The sequence below is a fragment of the Boleophthalmus pectinirostris genome, unplaced genomic scaffold, assembly GCF_026225935.1.
Source record: "Boleophthalmus pectinirostris isolate CB_2022bp ecotype Guang Dong unplaced genomic scaffold, ASM2622593v1 HiC_scaffold_10, whole genome shotgun sequence".
In the NCBI taxonomy this organism is placed as follows: Eukaryota; Metazoa; Chordata; class Actinopteri; order Gobiiformes; family Gobiidae; genus Boleophthalmus; species Boleophthalmus pectinirostris.
Window position 1 is genome coordinate 2,606,817 of NW_026570971.1, and position 27,804 is coordinate 2,634,620.

Sequence of the window (27,804 nt, forward strand, 5' to 3'; positions counted from 1 at the left end):
ATAAACTTTTGCTAGTAATGAAAGGAAATGACCTTCAGTTGGTCATATTTTTGAAAAAAGTCCCTCCGGACTCAAAATGAAGTTTTGGTAAAGCAACAGCCAGAATAAAACTGTTAGAAGGTTAATATCTGTTCAATCATAAAATCACCAAAGGCAATTTTCTCTTTAATAACACAGGAACAAAACACATCATCAGGGTAAAGATCATATAAAATAGGAAACTAAAAGTCCAAAAATGATAATTGTCAGTGTTGGTTAGTTGGCTTATAAAGTGAAAGCAAGAATAGAAAGTGAAACTCCAGTATATTATGATGACAGAACAACTTATTATTGATCCATTTTCAGTCAGACTGACTTGTAATGGCCCTTGTGAGAACTTAACACGGTTTCACATTTCATATCATTGGCTGTAATGTGTATTTCATATTTTTTTGTTTCGGGGGGACTTTTTTAAAAGAGTGTTGAAAATGGAGTTTGGTTTCTTCAACTGTACCAAAAAGTTCATCCAATCATACAGGACGTTGATTTTGGAAAAAAAAAGTTCAAAAAGTTATAACCCTAGTGTATATACTTCAGAAATCCCTTGGCCGAGCTACTTGGACGGGGGCGGAAGATCTGAGCAGAACCAAGTGTCTAGTTTAATCGTACGTTCTTGTGGTGTCTGTAGTTCTATCGGTTTCTATAATTTATGTTCTGAAACGCATTGGATTCTTGTATTTATTCATCAGTTCTTGTTCTTCTCTGAGTCTTTTAAAGCTCCTGGAGTCGTTTATACTGCAAATCTAATCTAATCAAAACTGAAACACACACAAAAAAAAGAGATGTTCCTTTTGTCGCTATCAGCCTCCTGTAGAACACAAGTGTGACTGCGGACTTTATCTGCTCTGCCTCCTCCAGCCTCACCCAGCGGCGGCCGAGTTACACCCACAAAACTGCACCGACCGCGGGCTTCCTCTCACACAGCCACCCTCCTTCTCCTCCTCCTCCTCTGCCTCGTCAGCACAGCGCAGCCCGCCGGCCCCGTCACGTGATGCACCACTTCTAAAAACAAACTCGTTAAAGCAGGTCAGGGTTCACTTCCCAGATGCCAGCGATGCATTTCAGCGGCTAAACGAGTGGGACTAGGTGTGTTAGTTAACGGTTATTAAGCGTTTATAGTCCATGAATGACATTTTTAATAATTGCCAATGATGTTCATTTTGTCTTCTTATATACTTAAACTTCTTAGGTTCTTTAAAAAGAACCTAAGAAGTTTAAATTTTTAATAATGATCATGGAAAGGCTTCGTTAAAAAAAACTGAAAATATGTACATGCGCCAAGTTTGTGACTGTTTCACAACTTTCAGATTCTAATTTTTTGGAAGTTTTGCTGTTAAAGTAGAGCTGCAGATTATGGGAAAAATCATGATCACGATTATTTTGGTCAATACTGAAATCCCGATTATTTTTTGTTACACGATGCATTTATTCAGCATTTCTCTCTAAAAAAAAAAGCACTTTGTTATTGATAATTTACACAAAACTTCCAAATTGTAGAGCAGTTTTGCGATATATAAAACATAAAATGAATAAAATAAACTTTGAACATGAAACAAGACATATAAGACATAATAGTATCCAAAATAAACTCTATATCCAGCTGCTCTACAATCTCTATTAGGGACGGGCATTCGATGAAATTTTCTTAATCGATCTTCGGGAGAATTAACGATCGATTATCGATTAATCATTAACGTTTTTTATATTAAAATTCTCATCATTATTATTTCTATCTGCACTAATCTGCATAAATAAATTCAACTTTACGACATATAAACATAACGACTCTAGATCCACATCAGCTGTTTGACATTATAATGTGTTTAATTCAGTTTTGTTCAAATCTCACAGAAACAAAACTTAAAACCACATCACTAATTTACATAAACTAAGTGAAGATAAAACTCCAGCTCTTGTGTCGCTGATGTGGTTCAACTTGTGTTGGATTAAAAGACATGACTCAGGTGAATACAGGTCAGTGTGACCAGATTTGCGTTTGTCAAAACCAGGACAGCGTACGGGGGGAGGGGGGCGGGGCCTCGTCATCCACATTGAGCGACTCTCACCTGGAAAAACTTTTTCACATTTTTCATGGACTCACACTTGTCCCGACTGGAACAGACAGCGTGGAATTTCACAAGTCATCGTTAAATCCACATTTGTGCTTCGGTTCGTTACAGACTGACCCACTGTTTGTGTCTCGCTCCTTCTGATGCAGAGACACATGTACACACCTGTTTGATCGCCCTACACTACGCACAGCAACATATATTCGGTTTGTCGATTAAAATGAACGTAATTGATGAAATTCTTAATGAGCAATTATCGATTAATCTACTAATCATGCCCGCCCCTAATATCTATATTTAAAATATTAAATAAATATACTTATATTATACACAATATAATATAAGACTGTGCAAATTAACTGAATTTTGGTTGTGATTTTGATGTGTGTGTATTTGTGTGTATTTGACGATAATTGTGCTGCTGTGATAAAAGAAGCACCAGCGCTTTCATCGTCTGAGGAAATTGTCCTTTTACTGTGTAGAAAGAACCACAATGACACTGTTCAATAAAACGTTTATGGAATCAGTTTGAAGTTTTTCACTGGTCTCATGGTTTGGGAGCATCTGTGTTAAAAACAAAAACTCTCTGAATCCGTCGGTTAAATGGACGAGCTCAGTGAGTGTTCATCCTCAGTGCCGCTGGACTCTCTGGACTCAGGACACTCACAAAGACGAGCAGCGTCTCTAAACTCAGAGTTTCAGCTGCTTCCATCTGGTCTGAGGCTTTTAGTCTGCGTTCAGACTGCAGCCTGAAGTGACCCAAATCCGATTTTTTGGCCCCTATGTTCCTGTATCTGATCTTTTAATGACAGTCTGAACGACACAGATCCAGATTTTTTCAAATGTGACCCAGGACACTTGAATATGTGCTCCTGAAACTGATACATATCTGATCTTTTGACATGTGACTTCAGTGTGAACGGCCAAAGTGCATTCATCCACCTACACGTTGTCAACAAGACACAAACGTCACTATTCTGCGCTGAAGTAGGAGAAAATTGTTAATGAACTCTGTGTCACTGGAGTGAAGCACATCTCCACTCACCACTCTTGGCTCCGTCTCCACATCCACACGTTCCTTTCAACGGACTGAATCACAAAACACCACGACCAAAAACCTCGTCCTTCTCCTTCTCAATCTCCTCCTTAAAACAAGTAAGTTGTTCATGTTCTGGCTCCGGTACGAGAGGAACTTTAAAATCTCCAGGTGCTCGATGCTGCGTCCATGTTTGGACAACTTCCGTAAACACAGAGACGCTCGCTGCGGTTGACGTCGTCGTGTCTCCAGTGTCACATGTGGGACACTTTTGGACTGTTTAATGTTCACACTGGAGTCACATACAAGTCACATTTAACTGGAAATGTGAACGACCTCGCAAAAACATCGGATTTCACAAAAAAAATCTGAATTGAGCGTTAAGCCCTGCAGTCTGAACGTAGACTTAGTCCCAAGATCTAGAATGAATCGTTTTAAAAGGAGCTTCGTTCCAGCTGCTATCGTATTTATGAATAAACTGTAATCTATTTATCTATCAATTTAAGTGCGTTTTTCTTGTGTGTTTTTATATATTTAATATTTATTGTGTTTTTAGGCAAGTGTGATGGATGAATTTAATGAAGTATTGAAGCAACAAAGCCATTCTGCACTGGAGCTCTGTAACACTTTATTTTGCAATTGTGTTTTTAAGTGTTTATTTTTCATAATGTGGATAAAATGTGAAATGTGGGACCTGCCTCTTAAATCTGCAAAACAAATTTACCTATGGGTACAAATAAAGCGACCTAAACCTAACCTAAACAATCTCCAAACTCATATACTGTAAGCAAGTTGAAAAGAGTAAAGCTTAACAAAATTTAGGGATATTTTTTATATAAATAAGTGTATTTATTAAATTTTTTAAATATAGAGATTGTAGAACAGCTGGATATAGAGTTTATTTTAGATACTATTATGTTTTATATGTCTTATTTCATGTTCAAAGTTTATTTTATGTTTCATTTTATGTTTTATACATCACAAAACTGCTCTAAGGTTCATATTTGTAGTCGATATTAATTTTCAATTTGAAAGTTTTGCATAAATTATCAGTAACAAAGAGAGAAATGCTGAATAAACGCATCGTGTATTGACAATATTGACCAAAAATAATTGTGATAATGATTTTTTCCATAGTCGAGTTATAATAACAAAGAGAAACAAATATAAATGATTAAAAAAAATTCTAAATACGCATAATTGTGGTATTGACAGTGGTGTCCAGTATCAGGGAGCTACAATATTTACAGTATTGACCAGCTCCTCAAAGCCCTGATCCTTTTACTGGATTAATTGAGACACGAGTCGGGAGTCGTTTTTTTTTTTTCTTTGAAGAGATCAGACGCTAAACAAACGTGTCTTCATGCAAACGCGGTGATGGTCCTACGCCTCTGTCGTCAGCGCCGCGCCCTCAGGAAGCCCCGGGACAAAGAGGGTGACCGCTCTGTGAAGGGGAGGGTGGGGACGGGGCGGCGGGGCGGACGCGGGGGGGCTTTGAAATGCTAAAGTGCCCCCCCCCCCCCCCACCCACTCAAGTCCACTCCGCTCCTCCGGGCCGTTCTGAAGTGGGCCGAGGTGAAAAAGCAAACACCGCCGGCTCGGGGGAATCTGCAGGCCGTCGAGTCACACTGCAGCGTAGGGGTGTGCAAAAATATTGGAATATCGATATATCGTATCGTTTAATGTGATGATACAGTATCGATATCGTGGGCTACTGTATCGATATTTCACCAAGAGTATTTTTAGGTGTGTTTTACTAAATTATTTTGTTACAGAGCTACAGTTTTGTTGCTTGTGGAGTGAAAGGAAACTCATTTATGCGACACATTTGACATTTTTACTGTTTTGAGGATTAAAATGTTTGTGTTTCATACGAATTTTGCACAATGAAGTAATTTAACAAAGACTTTTAGTATCACAACCACGATTTAGCCTTTATTTTTTTATTGAACCGTATCGAATCAATTTGAAATATATCATATCGAATCGAAAGTGCACTGTATCGAGGTATGTATCGTTTCAAGGCCTTTGTATTGAGGTATGTATCGTATCGAGGTATGTATCGTATCGAGGCCTGCGTATCGAGGTATGTATCGTATCGTGGCCTGCGTATCGAGGTATGTATCGTATCGAGGCCTGCGTATCGAGGTATGTATCGTATCGTGGCCTGCGTATCGAGGTATGTATCGTATCGAGGCCTGTGTATCGAGATATGTATCGTATCGTGGCCTGTGTATCGAGGTATGTATCGTTTCAAGGCCTTTGTATTGAGGTATGTATCGTATCGAGGTATGTATCGTATCGTGGCCTGCGTATCGAGGTATGTATCGTATCGAGGCCTGCGTATCGAGGTATGTATCGTATCGTGGCCTGCGTATCGAGGTATGTATCGTATCGTGGCCTGCGTATCGAGGTATGTATCGTATCGTGGCCTGTGTATCGAGGTATGTACCGTATCGGCAACTCCTTAATGATACCCAGCCCTACTGCGGCGGGACGTCTAAGAAAAGAGTAGTAGATACCCAGGAGTAGAGCTGAGTATCATTAAGAAGCTGCCGATACGATACACATCTCGATACACTGAGCTTTCGATTCGATATGATTCAATAAAAAATAAAAGTTAAATCATGTCTGTGATACTAAAAGTCTTTGTTCAACCACTTCTTGTGCAAAATAATAATCAAAAACACTGAAAATGAGTAAATAAATGAGTAAAAACTGCAGCTGTAACAAAATGATTTAGTAAAATATACCAAAAAAATAAAATACTCTTGGTGATATATCGATACAGCAGCCCACAATATCGATCCTGTATTATCACAATAAACTATACAATATATTGATATTTTTGCACATCTCTAATCAGGAGTATCGAAAAGCAGATACTAATCGATACTAAAACCAGTACTGAAACTAAATCCACATTTGAGCAAGTATCAATACTAAAAAAGTCCCTTTTACAGAACAGAAACGAACCTGGAATGAAAAAAAAAATCATTATCACGATTATTTTAGGTCCATATTGAGAACTCGATTGTTCAAACGATTATTTTTTTTAGTTACATGATGCAATTATTCAGGAATTCTCTCTCTCAAACAAAACAAAACAAAAAACAACACTTTGTTATTGATAATTTACACAAAACTTTCCGATTGAAATAAATATAGACAACAAATATGAACCTGAAAGTATAAAACATAAAATGAATAAAATAAACTTAGATAGAAAAATATAAATGTATCCAAAATAAACTCTATATCCAGCTGTTCTACAATCTCTATATTTAAAAATAAAATAAACATACTTATACATATTTATATTTTAAAAAATCCCTTTATTAAGCTTTATCATTTCAGCTCGAGTTTGGAGATCGTTTGACACACAAAATCGAAATCGGGATCAAAATTCGATTAATTACACAGACTTACAAAGGGCTGCAGTCAGTTTGATCATTGCTTAATCTGCTTAATTCATTCTTTAGAGTAATTAATTAGTTTGGATCATGAGCAGTTTGTGAATTGGAGATTATTACCAATTTGACTGAGATGAATCTGTAATTACAGTTTTGTTTCTCGTGTTGATGTAATTACAGCTCTGTGTGAGTGATAAACGCAGCATGTTTTTGATTCTAGTTCAGATCATAATTATTCCAAAACTGAATCCGTTAAATGTTTCAGTAATGAATTAGATGTGATGAATCGGTTAATTTGTGGAAAAAAACATGAATAAAGTAGCCGTACAGATTTTATATCAATGAGTTTTGAACGATTTCACCCACGGTTTAGTCTCATTTTGACCATGTTCAAACTCAGATGTAGGTCTGATATCGTCAAAGGTTTAGATCTGTTGGTGTTTGGAAAGAAAAATGTTCATTTAGGAGGAATGACGTTTGAAAATTTGAGAACCACTGGACTGTTCAATCAGAAACACACAAAAGCATCCTAAAACTCAAACACTTTAGTACTGTTCATTAAACTGTGTTTAAACATATTTAAAATACAATTTCTTCTGCTCAAACAAAAGATTTTTCTAGTATTTCTGCCACAATTGAAACTGTAAACCAGGTTTCATTTAAAGGATACAAGTCTGTGTAATTAATCGAATTTTGATTGCGATTTTAATTTGTGTGTCAAACGATCTCCAAACTCATATAATCGAGTTGAAATGATTTAAGCTAAACAAAGTTTATTTTGGGATTTTTTTTTTTTTTTACATAAATACAGATTGTAGAACAGCTGGATATATAGTTTATTTTGGACACATTTATGCTTTATGTTTTCATGCCTTTTTTCATGTTCAAAGTTTTTTTTTTTTTTAATCATGTTATGTTTTATACATCACAAAACTGCTTTAAGGTTCTGATTTGTAGCCGATATTTATTTTCAATTTGAAAGTTTTGCGTAAATTATCAATAACAAATTGCTTTTTTTGAGAGAAAAATGCTGAATAAATGCATCGTTTGAATAATCGTGATTTCAATATTCGTGATAATGATTTTTTCCATAATTGAACGGCTCTAGTACCGTACCATTTTTTCACATTTGCCTTGCCCCGATACAGATATTTTGTATACGTGACTCTTAAGGTCAAAATAAGTCGGCTGCATTTAATTTTAAAATGTTTATGGTCAAATAATCAGCAAGTACTCACTGCTCACAACTCATAAAGTCTCTAAGAGTTGTGAGAAGCACTTATAAACTCATCACAGTGAATAATCAGGACGCTCAGAACGCAAACGGTAAGTGAGGAATAAATTTGGACCAATGAAAAACAAAAAAAAATCTCAATTCTGCTCCATGATACAGCAAAACTACTAATTTCAACCTAAAGTGGCGTTAAAACATGAATCATAAAACAGTAACGAGTGACAGGCCCGAGTGGAATGCAGTTTGGAGTTTACAGGTTAACTCGGTTCCTCAGTATTTACATGTTCCATTTCCAAATGATGTGGGTGGGTGAACTTTCAGAGCGCCGGGCACATTCCACAGAAGCCACGAGAGGAACTGCGTCAGTCCAGGTCAACGATATGCAGAACGTTAACTCATGAAAGAGAAAAGAGAAAAGAGAAAGAGGGGGGAGGAGAGAGAGAAACGGAGAAAGAGGGAGAGAGCAAAACAAAGAGAAGTGGACTCTTAAGGTCACAATACTAATGTTTCACAGTCAATTTTCATACTATAAAAATGTCAAACTGTCAATATATCGTATCGTTTAATGTGATGATTCAGTATCGATATCGTGGGCTGCTATTTCGATATATCACCAAGAGTATTTTTTGATTTATTTTACTAAATTCTTTTGTTAAAGCTACAGTTTTGTTGTTTGTTTAGAGGAAGGAAACTCGTTTATGCCACACATTTGATATTTTCACTGTTTTGTAGGGATGTTGTAACCAAAATATCATGATATCATATCGTCAAAAGTCTCACAATAATATTGGAGGCCCTCACAGTATATACTGAATTGCAAGTCTCTTTAATTAAATGAATAGTTTTGGTGATTTTAATGTCTTTCTTTGTGATTTTAATGTACTTATTATTATGGAAAGAACTTTCAATTACTTCCCTTACCATGGTGCAGCAAAAAACAGAGGGAACTACATAGACCATGATCCTTTGCTGTTTCAGTGCAGATTACATGAAGAAATAACAGTCATTAAGCACTTTTAAATTTAATTCTTCGTATTATAACACTACCAAAGGTTTTTCCAAGGCTTTTAAAAAGGAAAAAGTTGTGTATTCACAGCATATCGCAATAAATATCGAACCGTGAGATGCATATTGTAAAAGTATCGTATCATGGGATTTGGATATCATTACATCCCTACTGTTTTGATGATTAAAATGTTTGTGTTTCATATGAACTTTGCACAAGAAGTGATTTAACAAAGACTTTTAGTGTCACAGACATGATTTTGATTTTTATTGAACTGTATCGAATCGATTTGAAATATATCGTATCGCCTCGAAAGTGCACTGCATCGTGACCTGCGTATCGAGGAAAGTATCATATCAGCAACTTCTTAATGATACCCAGCCCTACAATCCTCAATACCTTACATTGATTTTATGGCTGAACAATTTGGGTAAATATCTAAGAGCAATTTATGTTTTAATAATGGCACTTAAAGTTCATATTTTAAATGGGTACAGAAAAATTATTTCTTTCTTGACATAATCTTACAAATAAACCAGGAAAAATACAAACAACCCTGAGATTATAATGTGTTTAATGCAGCTTTGACACATTTGTTTATGTTTTACAGAACTGAAACTTAAAACCACATGACTCATTTGCATAAGCTATAAGTGTTAAAAAGAAAAACAGCTCGTTCCTTGTGTCGCTGATGCGGTTCAGCTTCTGTTGGACTAAAGGACACGACTCAGTGGAATGAGTGTCTCTCTGTGACAGAGGAGTGTTCTGCTGATGGTGAGTCTGTTCTGTATGATCGGTCGGTCGTGCGATGGTCAATGGTCGGTCGGTCGGACACGCGATGGTCAATGGTCGGTCGGTCGGACACGCGATGGTCAATGGTCGGTCGGTCGGACACGCGATGGTCAATGGTCAGTTGGAGGTTGGAGGACGCGCGACATGGTCAATGGTCGGTTGGAGGATGCGCGATGGTCGGTCGTACACGTGCAGCGCAGCTCTTTATTTAACTTCATTTCCTTCATGTACAGTCACTTTATTTATCCCGATTTCTCAAAACTGGGACACTGGCTGATCCGGGAAACTGAAACCTGCGTAAAGTATCGTGTAACAGTAGTATCGGTGTGTGGTATCGACAAATGTATAACGAGTACGAGTATATTAAGGAAGTACCAGGCCAGTACCCACTACCTGTATCGGTGCGTCCCTCGTTACTAACTTTTACGCAGTAGTAGATTTATTTATTAGTTGAACATTATGTTACTTCAAATATTTCAGCCTTTACAGCTTCATTCACACTGTGATTTCACTTTGACAGTCGCTCACAGAAGTGCTGCTGACAGAGGACAGTCGGGCACAGACCAGCTGGCAGCGCCTCTCTCCCTCCTGTATAATCCTCTTGATGGGCCTATTAGCCGAGTACAGGCCCCGGGGTCTGGGGTTAACCTGAGACCCCCGTGGCCCCTGACCCCTTCAGCCGCCTGCGCGCTCTAAATCTGCTGCTGCGGCGGCCGGGCCTGACGTGGAGATACGGGGACATAAAACACGCAGCAGGTGTGGGCAGCGACACAATCCGCTCACAGCACACGGCTCGTCTCATCGGCCCGGAGAGGAAACAGAGCGGAACTCACATTTATATTTGAATGAGAAACACGATCACACGTTTCCTCATGGACACATCTAAACATCTAGACCAGGGGTGTCAAACTCATTTTGGTCCAGGGGCCGCATCCAACCTATTTTGATCCCAAAGGGGCCAGATCAGAAAACTCATGTCATATAAACCCCAAAAATAACAATAAGTTCAAATATTTGTGCAGAGAAACACAAATCTATTACAGAAATCTTTTTTTAATTGATGAACTCTTTCTTTTACAAAATATAATATTATGAACAACCTGAAACTTTAAGAAAAATGCAGTTTCAACACAATGTTTTAACATGAACTTGTTTAAAATTAACTTGTAGAAATAGGAATAAGTAAATTTTTGTTGTAAAATCCTGCACTCGGCTCCACTTTTCTCATGTTGGACATTTTTCTGATGAGGGTGTCACGGTCAACAGTCAAAACGATCGTCCTTTAAGAGCGTTTGGAAAGAGACAAGTCTTCATTTGTGCTGCTCTGGTGGGAGGGGCCACGTACAGAGACGCTGGAGACGCTGCTCTGATAAACACCACAGAAAAGTAACAAGATTTTAATAAAAAATAGAATTAAAATATTTTAGTAGAAAATCAGCCGAGGGCCAGATTAAAGGTCTTGGAGGGCCGGATCTGGCCCTCGGGCCGCATGCTTGACACCTGTGATCTAGACACTGACAGACCGATAAGTTAAATAATGTATCGTTATTTGGACTTTTTAGTGTACAAGCCTTAAATCTCCAGCGTAGCCCAATTTTGTTTTGGTCCGCTATCTAAAAAATACCCACAAACTTGATTTACATTAACATTTTAACACGATAACTGCACCAAACGGGAATACACAGCTCTTTTTAGGGATGAACGATCTATAGTTTTGGACGAAAATTGTGATTTCGGGCAACAGGATTTTGAAAGCGTAAAAGCCACGTTTTTTAGCAGTGCTCCTAAAGCCCAATTTAAGGGCGAAGTTTAGTTCTGTGTCGACTCAACGCACACTGCAGCTGTTGCCTTGTCGCCGTTGTTTTTGATTTTTTTGATTTACGGATCTGCATCGATGTCTACGCACCACCAAGTAATTCAGCGCCAGGCGAGGATTTAAACCTTGAGTAAAGTTTCACATGAATCATCTCCAACACGACAGAAGCACAGAACAGACTCACCATCAGCAGAACACCCCTTGAACATTCATATTCCACTGAGTCGTGTCCTTTAGTCCGACAGAAGCTGAACTGCATCAGCGCACAAGGAAAGAGCTGTTTTTTTTCAGCGTTTTTAGTTTCTGCAAATGAGTCATGTGGTTTTAAGTTTAGTTTCTGTAAACTGTAAACATATGTGCACAAAACAAAATTAAGCACATGATAATCTCAAATGGGCTGATGTGGCTCTAGAGTCGTTATGGTTTAAATATTGTAAAGTTTATTTATGTAGAAGTTTTTAATGAATAATCTGCTGCAGTGTCACTTGTACAGTAGTGTTTGGAATCGTTGGGTTTGAGCTGCAGTGGATTGTGGGATTAAACCTCAGAGCTCCTGACACTGGTGAGGAACATGGATCTGTTAAAATAATTAACCTGCCGAGCTTCTTCTGCTGAAGGAGCTCATGGTTCTCGTACAGTTACAAAGTTAATGCAAAGATGAGGTTGAGTTGAGTTGTTTTATTTACGAATGAAAAGAAGGAAATATGTTTTATTTCTTTTATTTTACAGTGAAATTATTATTTGGGCCCAGTCAAGCAGAAGTAAACAACAAGGCCAAAAATTCAAGTTAATTCATCTGATATAAAAATGTATTGAACAGATACATATGTACTCTAGTTTATCAAACTGTTTACCTTTTTTCTGTGCCATTTTTGGTTCTAAAGTTCCAAATGTTTTAAACAGACCATGTATGAAACATGGAATAAAAATTATTTCCCAAATTTCAAAGACCTGCAAATCATGTAAATAAATGGATGTATTTCATCATATCTTGTGTTATTCCATCTTTGAACTGTTGATGAAGGGACATGATTTAAAAAAAAAAAAAATTTAAATGATAAAAATGTTCTTGGAAGGACTGACATATTTTATAGAAATAGTTTCCTTTCATTTTGAAGTAATATTAAAGTATTCGGAAGAAAAAAGCGACAAATGATGTAAAATCCTGCACCTTCTACTTGTTTGTACAATTTTCCCTCCGTTACTTTTCCCTCCGTTACCATGAACTTTCTTAATAAAAAATCTCATGAGTCAAAAAGTCAGAGGTTTTTCAACCTAATCTTGTACCATATGGTAGAAAACTATATGAAGCAAATATTCAAACCAGTTTGTTAAGGATATGGTAAGTGAGAACCAAGAGTTATCACTGTTTGGATTTATTGCCCAAAAAGTGCTGCATATTTCATTCCCTCCGTTACCGACATGAGTTTTTTAATTTTTTGTCAACAAATTGAAAGAATATCACAGGTTTAACTTGACCCTGTTGGAGTGTAACTCTTTCCTACATTCTGATACTTTACTTATTTCAATAGTTCCTCTAGTTTCTGAATAAAAGACATTTGAATGTCAAAAGTCTGACCCTGTTTCCCTCCGTTACCACTTGACCGAACCCTTTTATGTAATGTGGGATTTTTTGTAATCTTAAATGTGGCAGAAGCTCTTTGTTCCTACATGAACTGCCTCTTGCACTTCAATAAAAAAAAAAGACATTGTGGAATTTGGCAGATTTGTTTTTCGGTAGTTTTAGGGGGTTATTTTTCCTGTACACATATCGAGATATATATCGAAAATCGAGATTTAGCAAAATATATCAAGATATATGTTTTGCTCCATTTCGCCCAGACCTAATTTTACTGTATTTCATTAATTGTGTTGCTGCTTCATTGGCCAAGTCTCTCTCTCTCTCTCTCAAAAAAAAAGGGAAGTTCTGGTTAAATAAAGGTAAAAAAAAAAAAACATATCAGTGCTTCTTCTCACACTTCCCTCTTGTGAGCAGAACGGCCCCCCCACAGAGTCCACAGCGTTTCTCTCAACAACAGGAACAAAGGTGTACATCCCCCGCCTCTGACCTCTGACCTTTCGGAGGCAGGACAGGTGAGGCGGCTTCGTAACGACAGGTGCGGAGGAGCAGCTGCCCCTCGGGACAACATATCGCTCAGGAAAACACCCGCGGACCTGCACCAACGGCTCAAATCACTCGACTCCTCCAACCTGGTCGCTCTGTTTAAGTTAGAGTCACCGGATTTTCAAAATAAAAAAACTTGGACATCCCTGGTTTGGGTTGGTAATAATAGAATTGTGAAAATTAAGGGAAATTGTTCTTCACTTAGTACTAATGTGAGTCAGTACAGTCACAATTTCTTCATGTTTTGGTCGTTTTTAAGCAGATTTTTTGTATTTTAACTAAACAAATGACAATGTACGTCTCTCTTTACTGTTGGCAGGGATCAAATTGGTCAAAATTAGGGACATTTCTTGTACAACACAGGCACAAATACGGAAGCCGAGAGGGGTCACAACAAACGCAAACGCAGTAACAAATACAAATGCGACAACACAACAAAAAGCCACAACGGAAGTGACGGCAGGACTCTATTTTCCGACAGACCGATCAAGCGGAAAGTGAAGAAGAAGAACTACAACGTGAAACGAATAATGATAAAACAATAAATTACTTTTACTTACATTTCCAACTTCTCCGTTCCTTTACTTTTCACGTTGTAGTTCTTCTTCTTCACTTGCCGCTTGATCGGTCCGTCGGAAAATAGAGTCCCGCGGTCACTTCCGTTGTGGCTTTTTAATGTGTTGCGGCTTTTTAATGTGTTGTAGCATTTGCGTTGTGGCTTGTTTGTGCATTTGTTGGCGTTTTTTTTTTAGTTTGTTGTGGCAGCTTTTTTGGTGTGTTGTCGCATTTGTATTACAACAGAGTCCCGCTGTCATTTCCGTTGTGGCTTTTTTTGGTTTATTGTGACTTTTTGTTGTTTTGTGGCTTTTTTGGTGTGTTGTGGCTTTTTTGGTTTGTTATGGTTTTTTTGGTTTGTTTGTTTGGTTTGTTGTGTTGTGGGCTTTTTTTTTGTTTGTGTTGTGGCTTTTTTGGTTTGTTGTGGCTTTTTTTGGTGTGTTGTAGCTTTTTTGGTGTGTTATGGCTTTTTTGGCATGTTATGGCTTTTGTTTGTTTGTTGTGGCTTTTTTTTTGGATTGTTATAGCTTTTTTTTTGGTTTGTGGTGACTTTTTGGGGTTTGTTGTGGCTTTTTTTTTTGGTGTGTTGTAGCTTTTTTGGTGTGTTATGGCTTTTTTTGGCATGTTATGGCTTTTGTTTGTTTGTTGTGGCTTTTTTTTTTTGGATTGTTATAGCTTTTTTTTTGGTTTGTGGTGACTTTTTGGGGTTTGTTGTGGCTTTTTTTGGTTTGTTGTGGCTTTTTTTTGGTGTGTTGTGGCCTTTTTTTTGGTGTGTTGTGGCTTTTTTTGTTGTGTTGTCGCATTTGTATTTGTTGCGGCGTTTGCGTTTGTCGTGACCCCTCTCGGCAAAACCCCAAAAACTTCGAATGAACCCACAAACGAGTCGAGTAAAGCCAATTATGCGCCGCCTCACTTTTACATAACGACCGTGAGCCGCCCGTCCGTCCCAGGGCTGCATTGTTTAATTGTGTAGAAGCGACCCCTGCTACTTCTCACTCCGGGGGCCACATACAGTGAGTGCAGTGTGTGGACAGAGGACAGACGGGCCCCCGACACGACCCCCACGCCCCCCCACACCTCCTCCCTCAGACTGACAGCGCGTCTGGGGGCTCGGGCTCTACAGCTGGACGACGGGGGCAGGACGGACGCTACTGTACGAGACCAACACCAGGACGAGAGTGTGGAAAAGAGGGCGGGGGTCCTTCAAAACTGTGTGTCGTTCGTTCATTTGTTTTTTAATTTAAAAGCAAAAATAAGAAAATGAAAAAAACTATGATTTTCTTTACTATTTGTCTACAAAACCAAAATGAAAAAAACAGATAATGATTTTTTTTTTTTTCAGTTTTTGATTTTGTGTTTACATGAAAAATGGGAAAAATGGGTAACGGACTAAACCAGGACTAAACCAGGTCTAAACCGGGTCTAAACCAGGACTAAACCAGGACTAAACTAGGACTAAACCAGGACTGAACCAGGTCTAAACCAGGACTGAACCAGGTCTAAACCAGGACTGAACCAAGACTGAACCAGGACTAAACCAGGACTGAACCAAGACTGAACCAGGACTAAACCGGGTCTAAACCAGGACTAAACCAGGACTAAACTAGGACTAAACTAGGACTAAACCAGGACTGAACCAGGACTAAACCAGGACTGAACCAGGTCTAAACCAGGACTGAACCAAGACTGAACCAGGACTAAACCGGGTCTAAACCGGGTCTAAACCAGGACTAAACCAGGACTAAACTAGGACTAAACCAGGACTAAACCAGGACTGAACCAGGTCTAAACCAGGACTGAACCAAGACTGAACCAGGACTAAACCGGGTCTAAACCGGGTCTAAACCAGGACTAAACCAGGACTAAACTAGGACTAAACCAGGACTGAACCAGGTCTAAACCAGGACTGACTGAACCAAGACTGAACCAGGACTAAACGGGAAGGTCTAAACCAGGACTAAACTAGGACTAAACCAGGACTGAACCAGGTCTAAACCAGGACTGAACCAGGACTGAACCAAGACTGAACCAGGACTAAACCAGGACCAGACAGGACTGAGACCAGGACTGAGACTGGGATCAGACCATGATTGAGACCGGGACTGAGACCAGGATCAGACCGTGATTGAGACCAGGACCAGACCGAGACAAGACCGGGACATAGACTGGGACTGAGACCAAGATCAGACCGTGATTGAGACCAGGACCAGAACAAGACCAGACCAGAACAGACCAGAAAAGACGGATAACGGACTGAACCAGGACTAAACGAGGACTAAACCGTTTTTAGTCCTGATCTGGTCCCAGTCTCAGCCTCGGTCTGGTCCCGGTCTAAGTGCTGGTCTGATTCCTGTCTAGTCCTAAACCTGGTTCAGTCCCGGTTCAGTTCGTTACCTGTTTTTTCCATTTTTCATTCTAAACACAAAATCGAAAACTGAAAAAAAAAAAAATAAATAAAAATCATTATCTCCTTTTTTCATTTTGGTTTTGGAGACAAATAATGAAGAAAATCGTTGTTTTTCGTTTTTCTTATTTTTGCGTTTATATTGAAAAACGAATGAACGAATGACACATGGATTCATTCGGAAGTTGCCTCTGCATCTCGATACAGTGAGTTTTCGATACGATTCAATAAAAAAATAAAGGCTAAATCATGTCTGTGATACTAAAAGTCTTTGTTAAATCACTTCTTGTGCAAAGTTCATATGAAACACAAACATTTTAATCCTCAAAACATTGTTAAAATATCAAATGTGTCGCATAAATGAGTTTCCTTTCACTCCACAAGCAACAAAACTGTAGCTCTGTAACAAAATACTTTAGTAAAACACACCTAAAAACACTCTTGGTGATATATCGATACGGTAGCCCACGATATCGATACTGTATTCATCACATTAAACGATATATCGATATTTTTGCACACTCCTAGTTTTGATGATTAAAATGTTTGTGTTTCATATGAACTTTGCACAAGAAAGACTTTCAGTATCATAGACATGATTTAGACTTTATTTTTTATTGAACCGTATCGAATCGATTTGAAATATATCATATCAAATCGAAAGTGCAGTGTATCGAGGTATGTATCGTATCGGCAACTTCTTAATGATACTCAGCCCTCGTACAAGACCAACACCAGGACGAGAGTGTGGAAAAGATCTGGGATCATTCAAAAGATTTTGATAAAATGAGTTTTCCATTTCACATCGATTCAATACGGTTCAATGTAAAAAAAAAAGGCTAAATCATGGCTGTGATACTAAAACTTTACTAAGTTTGTGCAAAGTTAATTTAAAAACACCAATTTTACTCATCAAAATAGTGAAAATGTCAACAGTTTTGTAGATCTTAGACAAAATAATTTAGTAAAATATACCAAAAAAATCCTCTTGGTTATATATTGATACAGCAGCCCATGATATCGATACTGTATACGATATAACGATATTTCAATATTTTTGCACACCCCGACTGGGAACCAGGAACAGTTTACAGGTAAGATCTGTGGAGAGGCAACCACGCTACTACTTGAATAAATATAAGTTTAAATCTACACTGTGGACCAGTCCAAGCAAAGAAACAATCAAATGTGAACAAAAAGAAAAGTTACAAAGTGCAACTTTAAGATCTGTGATTTACTCATCTATTTTATGTAAAAATGTTCAGGATGTGTGTAAAATCGAGGGCTGGGTATCGTTAAGAAGTTGTCGATACGATACATATCTTGATACATAGGCCACAATACGATACGCTTTTTGATACAGTGCACTTTCGATTCAATACTATTCAATACGATATATTTCAAATCGATTCGATACGATTCAATGAAAAACAAAGGCTAAATCATGGCTGTGAAACTAAAAGTCCAATAAGTCAACTAAATTTGTGCAAAGTTAATATGAAAAACACCCATTTTACTCAAAACAGTGAAAATGTCAACACAATCGTAGCTCTTACACAAAATAATTTAGTAAAATATACCTAAAAGTACTTTCAGCAATATCTCGATACAGCAGTCCTCGATATCGATACTGTATCATCAAATTAAGCGATATGAAATATCGATATTAGTAAAATCCCTCAGTGGTCCAGGTAGAGTCCACGGCAAAGGAGAAATTCAATTTATCAATCAGTACAAAAGTTTATTTGGTTGAATATGTTTCGCAGCTTCTTCCAAGTTGTTTCCAGATCTGAAGATGCAGTTTGGATGAGCTCAGAAACTTATTCGACCAAATAAACTTTTGTCCAGTTGATAAATTGAATTTCTCCTTTGTCTTTAAATCAAAATCCAATGTAGTCAAGTCCAGCAATTTACATTACTACTACTATTAGGGCTGGGTATCATTAAGAAGTTGCCAATACGATATATACCTCGATACATAAACCTCGATACAATATATTTCAAATCGATACGATACGGTTTAATAAAAAATAAAGGCTAAATCATATCTGTGATACTAAGAGTCTTTGTTAAACCACTTCTTGTGCAAAATTCATATGAAACACAAACATTTTAATCATCAAAACAGTGAAAATGTCAAATGTGTCGGAACAAGTTTATTTATTCTAAACAAACTAAACAAACAAGAAAACTGTAGTCCTGTAACAAAATAATTTAGTAAAATATACCAAAAAATCCTCTGGGCAATATACCAAAACAGCAGCTCACAATATCGATACTGTATCCTCACATTAAACGATACGATATATCGATATTTTTGATATTTTTGCACACTCCTAACTACTATTACTGCTACTGCACTTACAACCCTTTTATATTCATTAATACACATTCATAATAAATATATAATAACATTTCCATTCCAAAAGTGATGCTCATTGCTAATTTACAATATCGTACACAAAAAAAACCTCCTCTTCAACACAAACTCAGGTCATTTTTGATCTCAACGTAACAACAACCACAAACAAATTCACCAACAACATGAACAACAACAAAATAATAACACAACAACAAAACATATTCACAAACAACATCAAATCGGACGCACAGATTATTATGTAAAAAGTATTGAAAAACAGATACTAAAACTAGATCAAATTGGACTTTTCTTTAACAGTTTTATCACGAGTTTCGTCAGAACTAAACATAAATATAATATAATATTATTTTGTCCGTTTTGACAACATGAGTTTGCGTCGTTATTGTGAAACTTTTAGGCAACAGCGAAAGAACAGAACTGTTACTGACACGAACATGACGTAATATTACAGTAAAACAGGATTTCAAAATAAAAAACTGGGACATCCCTGTTTTTTTTGGCCATTGTTGGTAATAAAAAAATTGTGAAACGAGTGTGTAATTAAGTAAAACTGTTCTGCAGATGCAATTCAGGATGAACATGAGTCAGTACAGTCACGTTTTCTTTGTGTTTTGGTCGTTTTTAAGCAGCTTTTCTGTATTTTAACTAAACAAATGACAGTTTATGCCTCTGTTTACTTTTGGCAAGGATCAAATTGGTCAAAAATAGGAAACGAGTGCGTAATTAAGGAAAATCGTTCTGCACTCATGACGAACATGTGAGTCAGTATATTCAGATTACCTTTGTGTTTTGGTCGTTTTGAAGCAGATTTTCTGTATTTTAACTAAACAAATGACTCTTTTTATTGTTGGGAAGTATCAATCTGGTCCAAAATATGAACACATGGGACATTTCTTGTTTAAAACTGGTTTAGTCCTGTTTTCAGTCCTGTTTTAGTCCTGTTTCAGTCCTAGTTCAGTCCTGTTTTAGTCCTATTTTAGGCCTGGTTTCAGTCCTGGTTCAGTACAGTCACATTTTCTTTGTCTTTTGGTCGTTTTTAAGCAGCTTTTCTGTATTTTAACTAAACAAATGACAATTTATGTCTCTCTTTACTGCTGGAAAGTATCAAACTGGTCCAACATAAGGACACCTGGGACATTTCTTGTACAAAAATACAAGATAATAGAACATCTGGACATCTAATATAAGTATTTTACAATTACAAACTACATTTCTTAGTAAACCACAGCTTCATAAATGTTTTGTTCTGCTTTAGTTACACATTTTTACACTGAAATACAGACGACTGGTCAACTTATTTAATATATGAGTTTCTATTTCTATATAAGTCCAAAATAAACTTGTGAAACGAGTGTGTAATTAAGGAAAATTGTTCCTAATGTGATTCAGTACAGTCACATTTTCTTCTTGTTTTGGTCGTTTTTTAGCAGCTTTTCTATATTTTAACTAAACAAATGACAGTTTATGTCTCTTTCTTTTTACTGTTCCAGGGATCAAATTGGTCAAAAATAGAGACCTGGGACATTTCTTGTATATAACTGGGACGTCTGACCACTCTATTTAACATGTATAAGTTAAAGTGACCAGATTTTTAAAATAAAAAACTTGAACATCCCTGGTTTGGGTTAGTAATAATAAAACTACTAACTAATTGTTCTGCACTCTGCCCTAATGCGAGTCAGTACAGTCACATTTTCTTTGTGTTTTGGTCATTTTTAAGCAGATTTTTTGTATTTTAACTAAACAAATGACAGTTTATGTCTCTTTTTACTGTTGGAAAGTATCAAACTGGTCCAAAATACGGACACTTGGGACATTTCTTGCACAAAATTGCAAGATAAATAGAATAAATAGGTCTGGTGACTCGAATATAAGTTCTGTTTTGCGATTACAAACAACATTTCTTAGTAAACAACAGCTTCATAAATGTTTTGTTCTGCTTTAGTTACACATTTTTACACTCAAATAGGGACGACTGGTCAACTTATTTAATATATGAGTTTCTATTTCTATATAAGTCCAAAATAAACTTGTGAAACGAGTGTGTAATTAAGGAAAATTGTTCCACTCGGCACAAATGTGAGTCAGTACAGTCACATTTTCTTTGTGTTTTGGTCGTTTTTAAGCAGCTTTTCTGTATTTTAACTAAACAAATGACAGTTTATGTCTTTCTTTACTGTTCAAATTGATCAAAAATATGGACACCTAGGACATTTCGTTATGCAAAAATACAAGATAAATAGGATAAATAGAACATCTGGACTGGATAAGAAAAACTGTTGCAGTCGGCACAAATGTGAGTCAGTACAGTCACATTTTCTTTGTGTTTTGGTCATTTTTAAACAGCTTTAATGTATTTTATCTAAACAAATGACTTTTTTTTACTGTTGGAAAGTATTAAATTGGTCCAAAATAGGGACACCTGGGACATTTCTTGTACAAAATAAGGACAAATTCACAGGGACAGAGGACACAGGGCTCAAAACTGGGACTGTCCCGGGTAAAAAGAGACGTCTGGTCACACTAATTTAAGTATTTAGCAGTTACAAGCTGCATTTCTTAGTAAACCACAGTGTTATAAATGTTTTGTTTTGCTTTAGTTACACATTTTTACACTCAAATACAGACGACTGGTCAACTTATTTAATATATGACTTTATATTTATATATAAGTCTTGGACATCCCTGGTTTATGGTGGTTGGTAATAACAAAATTGTGAAACGAGCGCGTAATTAATGAAAATTGTTGCACAGGCACTAATGTGAGTCAGTGTACTCATTTTTTGTGTGTGTTTTTGTCATTTCTGAAGCAGCTTTAATGTATTTTACCTAAATAAATGACAGTTTATGCCTCTGTTTACTTTTGGCAAGGATCAAATTGGTCAAAATTGGAAACAAGTGCGTAATTAAGGAAAATCGTTCTGCACTCATGACGAACATGTGAGTCAGTATATTCAGATTTTCTTTGTGTTTTGGTCGTTTTTAAGCATTTTTAAAAAAACCTGGGACATACCGGATTTTTTGGCGGTTGGTAATGACAAAATTGTGAAACGAGTGTGTAATTAAGTAAAACAGACACAATTCATGACAAACATGAGTCAGTACAGTCACGTTATCTTTGTCTTTTGGTCGTTTTTAAGCAGCTTTTCTGTATTTTAACTAAACAAATGACAGTTTATGTTTCTCTTTACTGTTGACAGGGATCAAATTGGTCCAAAATACGAACACCTTGGACATTTCTTGTATAAAACCGGCACGTCTGACCACTCTATTTAAGATGTAGAAGTTAGACTGACCACATTTTCAAAATAAAAAACTGGGACATCAATGGTTTGTGGCGGTTGGTAATAATAATAAAATTGTGTGAAAGTCTAGTCACATTTTCATTGTGTGGTTTAAGCAGGTTTTTTTAAGGAAACGAGTGTGTAATTAAGTAAAACAGACACAATTCATGACAAACATGAGTCAGTACAGTCACGTTATCTTTGTCTTTTGGTCGTTTTTTAGCAGCTTTTCTGTATTTTAACTAAACAAATGACAGTTTATGTCTCTCTTTACTGCTGGAAAGTATCAAACTGGTCCAAAATATGGACGCCTGGGACATTTCTTGTGCAAAAATACAAGATAAATAGAACATCTAGACATCTAATATAAGTATTTTGCGATTACAAACAACATTTCTTAGTAAATTACAGCTTCATAAATGTTTTGTTCTGCTTTAGTTACACATTTTTACACTCAAATAGGGACGTCTGGTCAACTTATTTAATATATGAGTTTATATTTCTATAGAAGTCCAAAATAAACTTGTGAAACGACTGTGTAATTAAGGAAAATTGTTCCACTCAGTCTAGTCACATTTTCTTTGTGTTTTGGTCATTTTGAAGCAGATTTTCTGTATTTTAACTAAACAAATGACTCTTTTTATTGTTGGGAAGTATCAATCTGGTCCAAAATAGGGACACATGGGACATTTCTTGTACAAAACTGGTTTAGTTCTGGTTTAGTCCAGTTTTAGTCCAGTTTTAGTTCTGTTTTAGTCCTGTTTAGTCCTGTTTTAGTCTGGTTTTAATGCTGGTTTTGTCCTGGTTCATTCTTGGTTCAGTCCTGTTTTAGTCCTGGTTCAGTACAGTCACATTTTCTTTGTCTTTTGGTTGTTTTTAAGCAGCTTTTCTGTATTTTAACCAAACAAATGACGATTTATGTCTGTTTTTACTATCGACAGGGATTAAATTGGTCAAAAATAAGGACACCTGGGACATTTCTTGTACAAAACTGGTTTAGTCCTGGTTCAGTCCTGGTTCAGCTCTGGCTCAGTCCTGTTTTAGTATTTGTTCAGTCCCGATTTTGTCCTGGTTCAGCTCTGGTTCAATCCTGTTTTAGTCTTGGTTTAGTCTTGTTTTGCTGGTTTTGTCGTGGTTCATTCTTGGTTCAGTACTGTTTTAGTCCTTTTTTTGTCCTGTTGTAGTCCTTTTTTAGTCCTGGTTCAGTCCTTGTTTAGTCCTGTTTTAATCCTGGTTCAGTCCTTGTTTAGTCCTGTTTTAGTCCTGGTTCAGCTCTGGTTCAATCCTGTTTTAGTCTTGTTTTAATGCTGGTTTTGTCGTGGTTCATTCTTGGTTCAATCCTGTTTTAGTTCTGTTTTAGTCCTAGTTTAGTCCTGTTTTAGACCTGGTTCAGTCCTGGTTCAGTATAGTCACATTTTCTTTGTTTGTAATTTTGAAGCAGATTTTCTGTATTTTACCTGAACAAATGACAGTTTATGTTTCTTTTTTTACTGCTGGCAGGGCTCAATCTGGTCCAAAATATGGACACCTGGGACATCTCTTGTTTAAAACTGTTTTAGTCCTGGTTTAGTCCTGTTTTAGTCCTGGTTTAGTCCTTTTTTAGTCCTGTTTTAGTCCTTGTTTAGTCCTGTTTTAGTCTTTGTTTAGTCCTAGTTCCGTCCTTGTTCAGTCCTGGTTTAGTCCTGGTTTTGTCATGGTTCAGTCCTGTTTTAGTCCTGTTTCAGACCTGTTTCAGACCTGGTTCAGACCTGGTTCAGACCTGGTTCAGTCCTGATTCTGTATAGTCACACTTTCTTCATGTTTTGGTCGTTTTTAAGCAGCTTTTCTGTATTTTAACTAAACAAATGAGAGTTTATGTTTCTTTTTACTGTTGGAAAGTATCAAACTGGTCCAAAACAAGGACACTTGGGACATTTCTTGTACAAAAACACAAGACAAATAGAATAAATAGGTCTGGTGACTCTTACTAAACCACAGCTTCATAAATGTTTTGCACCGCCTTAGTTACACATTTTCTCTCTGGACACAAAGCCGATCCTGTTGACAGTGACAGGTGGATCTGCGGATCCGTTACGGTCGTTACCCGCGGTTCCACCCGGACGGACCGGTTTCTCGGGACTTACCGGGAGTCTGCCGGTGGAGGAGCGGACCGGTTTGGCTTCGGGGCCGTGCGGGGTCGAGTAGAGGCTGTGCGCTCTTTGTTCGGCCGCGCTGGTGTTGCAGATCTGGGTGAAGTATCCGGCGGGGACCGTGCTGAGCGGCGGCGGCGGACTCCCCAGGCCCCCCAGGAGGCCCTTGTGGTGCGAGCCCGGCAGGGACGGGGACGCGGGGACGGGGCGACACGGACCCGGAGAGACGCCTTTGGGCAGCCGCATCATTCTGGGCCTGTGAGCGCTGGTCCTGGAGCTGAACATGAACAAAAACAACCAGACATACAGAGAAAATATGAATAATCTGCAATAAAACAAGAAAATAACAAGACTCTGGGACTAAAATACAGTGTTGGAGAGTAACAGATTACATGTACCAGAGTAATCAGAGTACAAATTATGAGTAACTGTATTCAGTTACAGTTACTGTTTCAGTGAGTGGTAAATGGATTACAGTTACTTTGTTGAAATAAATGGATTACACAGAAGTATTTTCCTGTTTTCACATTTGGGACTATTCCCTTTCTTTTTTTTTCTCGGTAATTCCACTCATTGCAAGACACTAAAACAGGTCTAAACTGGGACTAAAACCAGGACTAAACCAGGTCTAAACCAGGACTAAACCAGGACTAAACCAGGTCTAAACAAGGTCTGAACAAGGACTAAACCAGGACTAAAACAGGTCTAAACCAGTTCTAAACAAGGACTAAACCAGGTCTAAACCAGGACTAAACCAGGACTAAACCAGGACTACACCAGGACTACACCAGGACTAAACCAGGACTAATTCAGGTCTAAACCAGGTCTAAACATGGACTAAAACCAGGTCTAATCCAGGTCTAAACCAGGTCTAAACCAGGACTTAAACCAGGACTAAACCAGGGGTCTAAACCAGGACTAAACCATCTAAACCAGGTCTAAAACCAGGTCTAAACAGGACTAAACCAGGACTAAACCAGGTCTAAAACACTGGACTAAACCAGGTCTAAACAGGACTAAACCAGGACTAAACCACTAAACCAGGTCTAAACCAGGACTAAACCAGGACTAAACCAGGACTAAAATCAGGTCCAAAACTAAACCAGGTCTAAACCAGGACTAAACCAGGTCTAAAACATGGACTAAACCAGGTCTAAACCAGGACTAAACCAGGTCTAAAACACTAAACCAGGACTAAACCAGGTCTAAAACCAGGTCTAAAACCAGTCTAAACCAGGTCTAAACCAGGACTAAACCAAAGGACTAAACCAGGTCTAAACAAGGACTAAACCAGGACTAAACCAGGTTTAAAACCAGGTCTACTGAACCAGGACTAAACCAGGACTAAACCAGGACTAAACCAGGTCTAAACCAGGTCTAAACCAGGTCTAAACCAGGTCTAAACAAGGACTAAACCAGGACTAAACCAGGACTAAACAAGGACTAAATCCAGTCTAAACCAGGTCTAAAACAAAGGTCTAAACAAGGTCTACATTCTATTCAATATTCTCAATATCAATAATATTTTTAATTTGGTTCAGTAAAGTCTGGCCTTTTCATTTTCTTTTATCAGACAAAACATCTTGTTACGATGTCTTAGTCTTTGTTTCTCTACAGCAAATCAAGTAATCCAAAGTATTCAGATTACATTACTCAATTTAAGTCATTTAATGCATTACGTTACAAACTACATTTTGTTGTGTGTAATCTGTAATCTGTAGGGGATTACATTTTAAAAGTCACCTTCCCAGCGATGCAAAAATATAATAATAACACTCACTATTGTTTGTCGGGTCACAAAGCGCAGAAACTGTAACGAGAACGTCCGAAAGCGAAGAAATAATCCCGCATCCCGCGTTTAATCGCCGGGGTGGTGCTGCGTGCGGGTCCGGTGCGGCTCGGTGCAGGTTCGGGTGCTTTTGTCCCGCGTCCGGAGTGCAGATCCCGGGGTGCACTGGTGAATTCGCTCGGTCCGTCGGTCCGTCCTCCGCACTGGTGCTCCGGTCACGCACGCACGCACGCACGCAGCTCACGCAAAGAACGGGGATAAATCTGTTTTACCGCGAAAACGGCGTCCCGCGAAATTCGGATCTCCCGCGGCCGCGCTCGGCTCCTGATTGGTGCGGGAAAGGACGCGGTTTCTGATTGGTCCGCGGCACGTTCGGTTCGGCTCCGCTCGGCTACGTGGGGCGGGGGAGGGGGGGGGGGGGGGGGGGGTGACGTTGACGACGCGGCGTAAGAGGGACGTACGCGGCAGTGAAGGCGCCATCTTGGTGCTGGAGGAACGCGGCTTTGAATGAATGAATATTAAGTTTAGTTCTGGTTTAATCCTCTTTTAGTCCTGTTTTCGTCCTGGTTTGGTCTTGTTTTAGTCCTGTTTTAGTACAGTTTTATTACAGATTTAGTCCTGGTTCAGTCCTGGTTTAGACTTGGTTCAGTCTTTGGTTCAGTCTTAGTTTAGACCTGGTTTAGTCCTGGTTTAATCCTCTTTTAGTCCTGTTTTCGTCCTGGTTTGGTCTTGTTTTAGTCCTGTTTTAGTACAGTTTTATTACAGATTTAGTCCTGGTTCAGTCCTGGTTTAGACTTGGTTCAGTCTTTGTTTAGACCTGGTTTAGTCCTGGTTTAATCCTGTTTTAGTCCTGGTTTAGTTCTGGTTTTGTCCTGGTTCAGTCCTTGTTCAGTCCTAGTTTAGTACTATTTTAGTTCTGGTTCAGTCCCTGGCTCAGACCTGGTTCAGTCCTATTTTAGTTCTGGTTTAGCCCTGTTTTAATCCAGTTTTATTCCTGTTTTAGTCCAGTTTTAGTCCTGGCTCAGTCCTGGGTTCAGTATTTGGTTCAGTTGTGGTTCAGTCCCCTTTTAGTCCTGGTTCAGTCCTATTTTAGTTCTGGTTTAGTCCTGGTTCAATCCCTGGTTCAGTCCTAGTTCAAGTCCTGTTTTAGTCCTGGTTTAGTTCTGGTTCAGTCCTGGTTCAGCCCTGGTGTAGTCCTGGTTTAGTCCTGTTTTGGTCCTGTTTTAATCCTGGTTCAGTCCTGGTTCAAGTCCTATTTTAGTCCTGGTTCTGTCTTTGTTATAATCCTGTTTTAGTCCTGTTTTAGCCCTGGTTTAGTCCTAGTTTAGTCCTATTTTAGTCCTAGTCCAGTCCTGGTTCAGTCCCTGGTTCAGCTCTGGTTCGGTCCTGCTTTATTCCTGTTTTAATCCAGTTTTAGTCATGGTTTAGTCCTGGTTTAATCCTGTTTTAGTTTTAGTTCCTGGTTAAGTAGTCTTGTTTATAGTCCCTAGTTTTAGTCCTAGTCCTGTTTAGTCTTGTTATAATCCTGTTTTAGCCCTGGTTTAGTCCTGTTTTTGTCCTGGTTCAGCTCTGGTTCAGTCCTGGTTTAGTCTTAGTTTCATCTTGTTTTAATCTTGTTTTAGTCCTGGTTCAATCCTCGTTCAGTCCTGTTTTAATCTTGGTTTAGTCCTGGGTTTAGTCCAGGCCTACAGAATAAAATCGTACTTTTGAAACATTCAGCTTTGCTCTTT

The 27,804-nt window shown here is 38.0% G+C and overlaps 1 protein-coding gene across 3 annotated transcripts in view; it reads right to left on the reverse strand.

Annotated features, from left to right (window-relative positions):
* The window catches only part of e2f2 (E2F transcription factor 2), a 66,467-nt gene extending 40,145 nt beyond the window's left edge, over positions 1-26,322 (reverse strand). For all 3 annotated transcript variants that reach the window (XR_008632897.1, XM_055158878.1, XM_055158867.1), the window contains exons 1-2: positions 26,066-26,322; positions 24,280-24,562 (exon numbers count right to left, since the gene is read on the reverse strand). Coding sequence is in view for 2 of the 3 variants with exons in the window: in XM_055158878.1 (XP_055014853.1) it covers positions 24,280-24,534 (255 nt within the window). In the remaining variant the exon portion in view is untranslated. The remainder of the gene's footprint in view (positions 1-24,279; positions 24,563-26,065) is intronic.
* Positions 26,323-27,804: the final 1,482 nt, after the last annotated feature.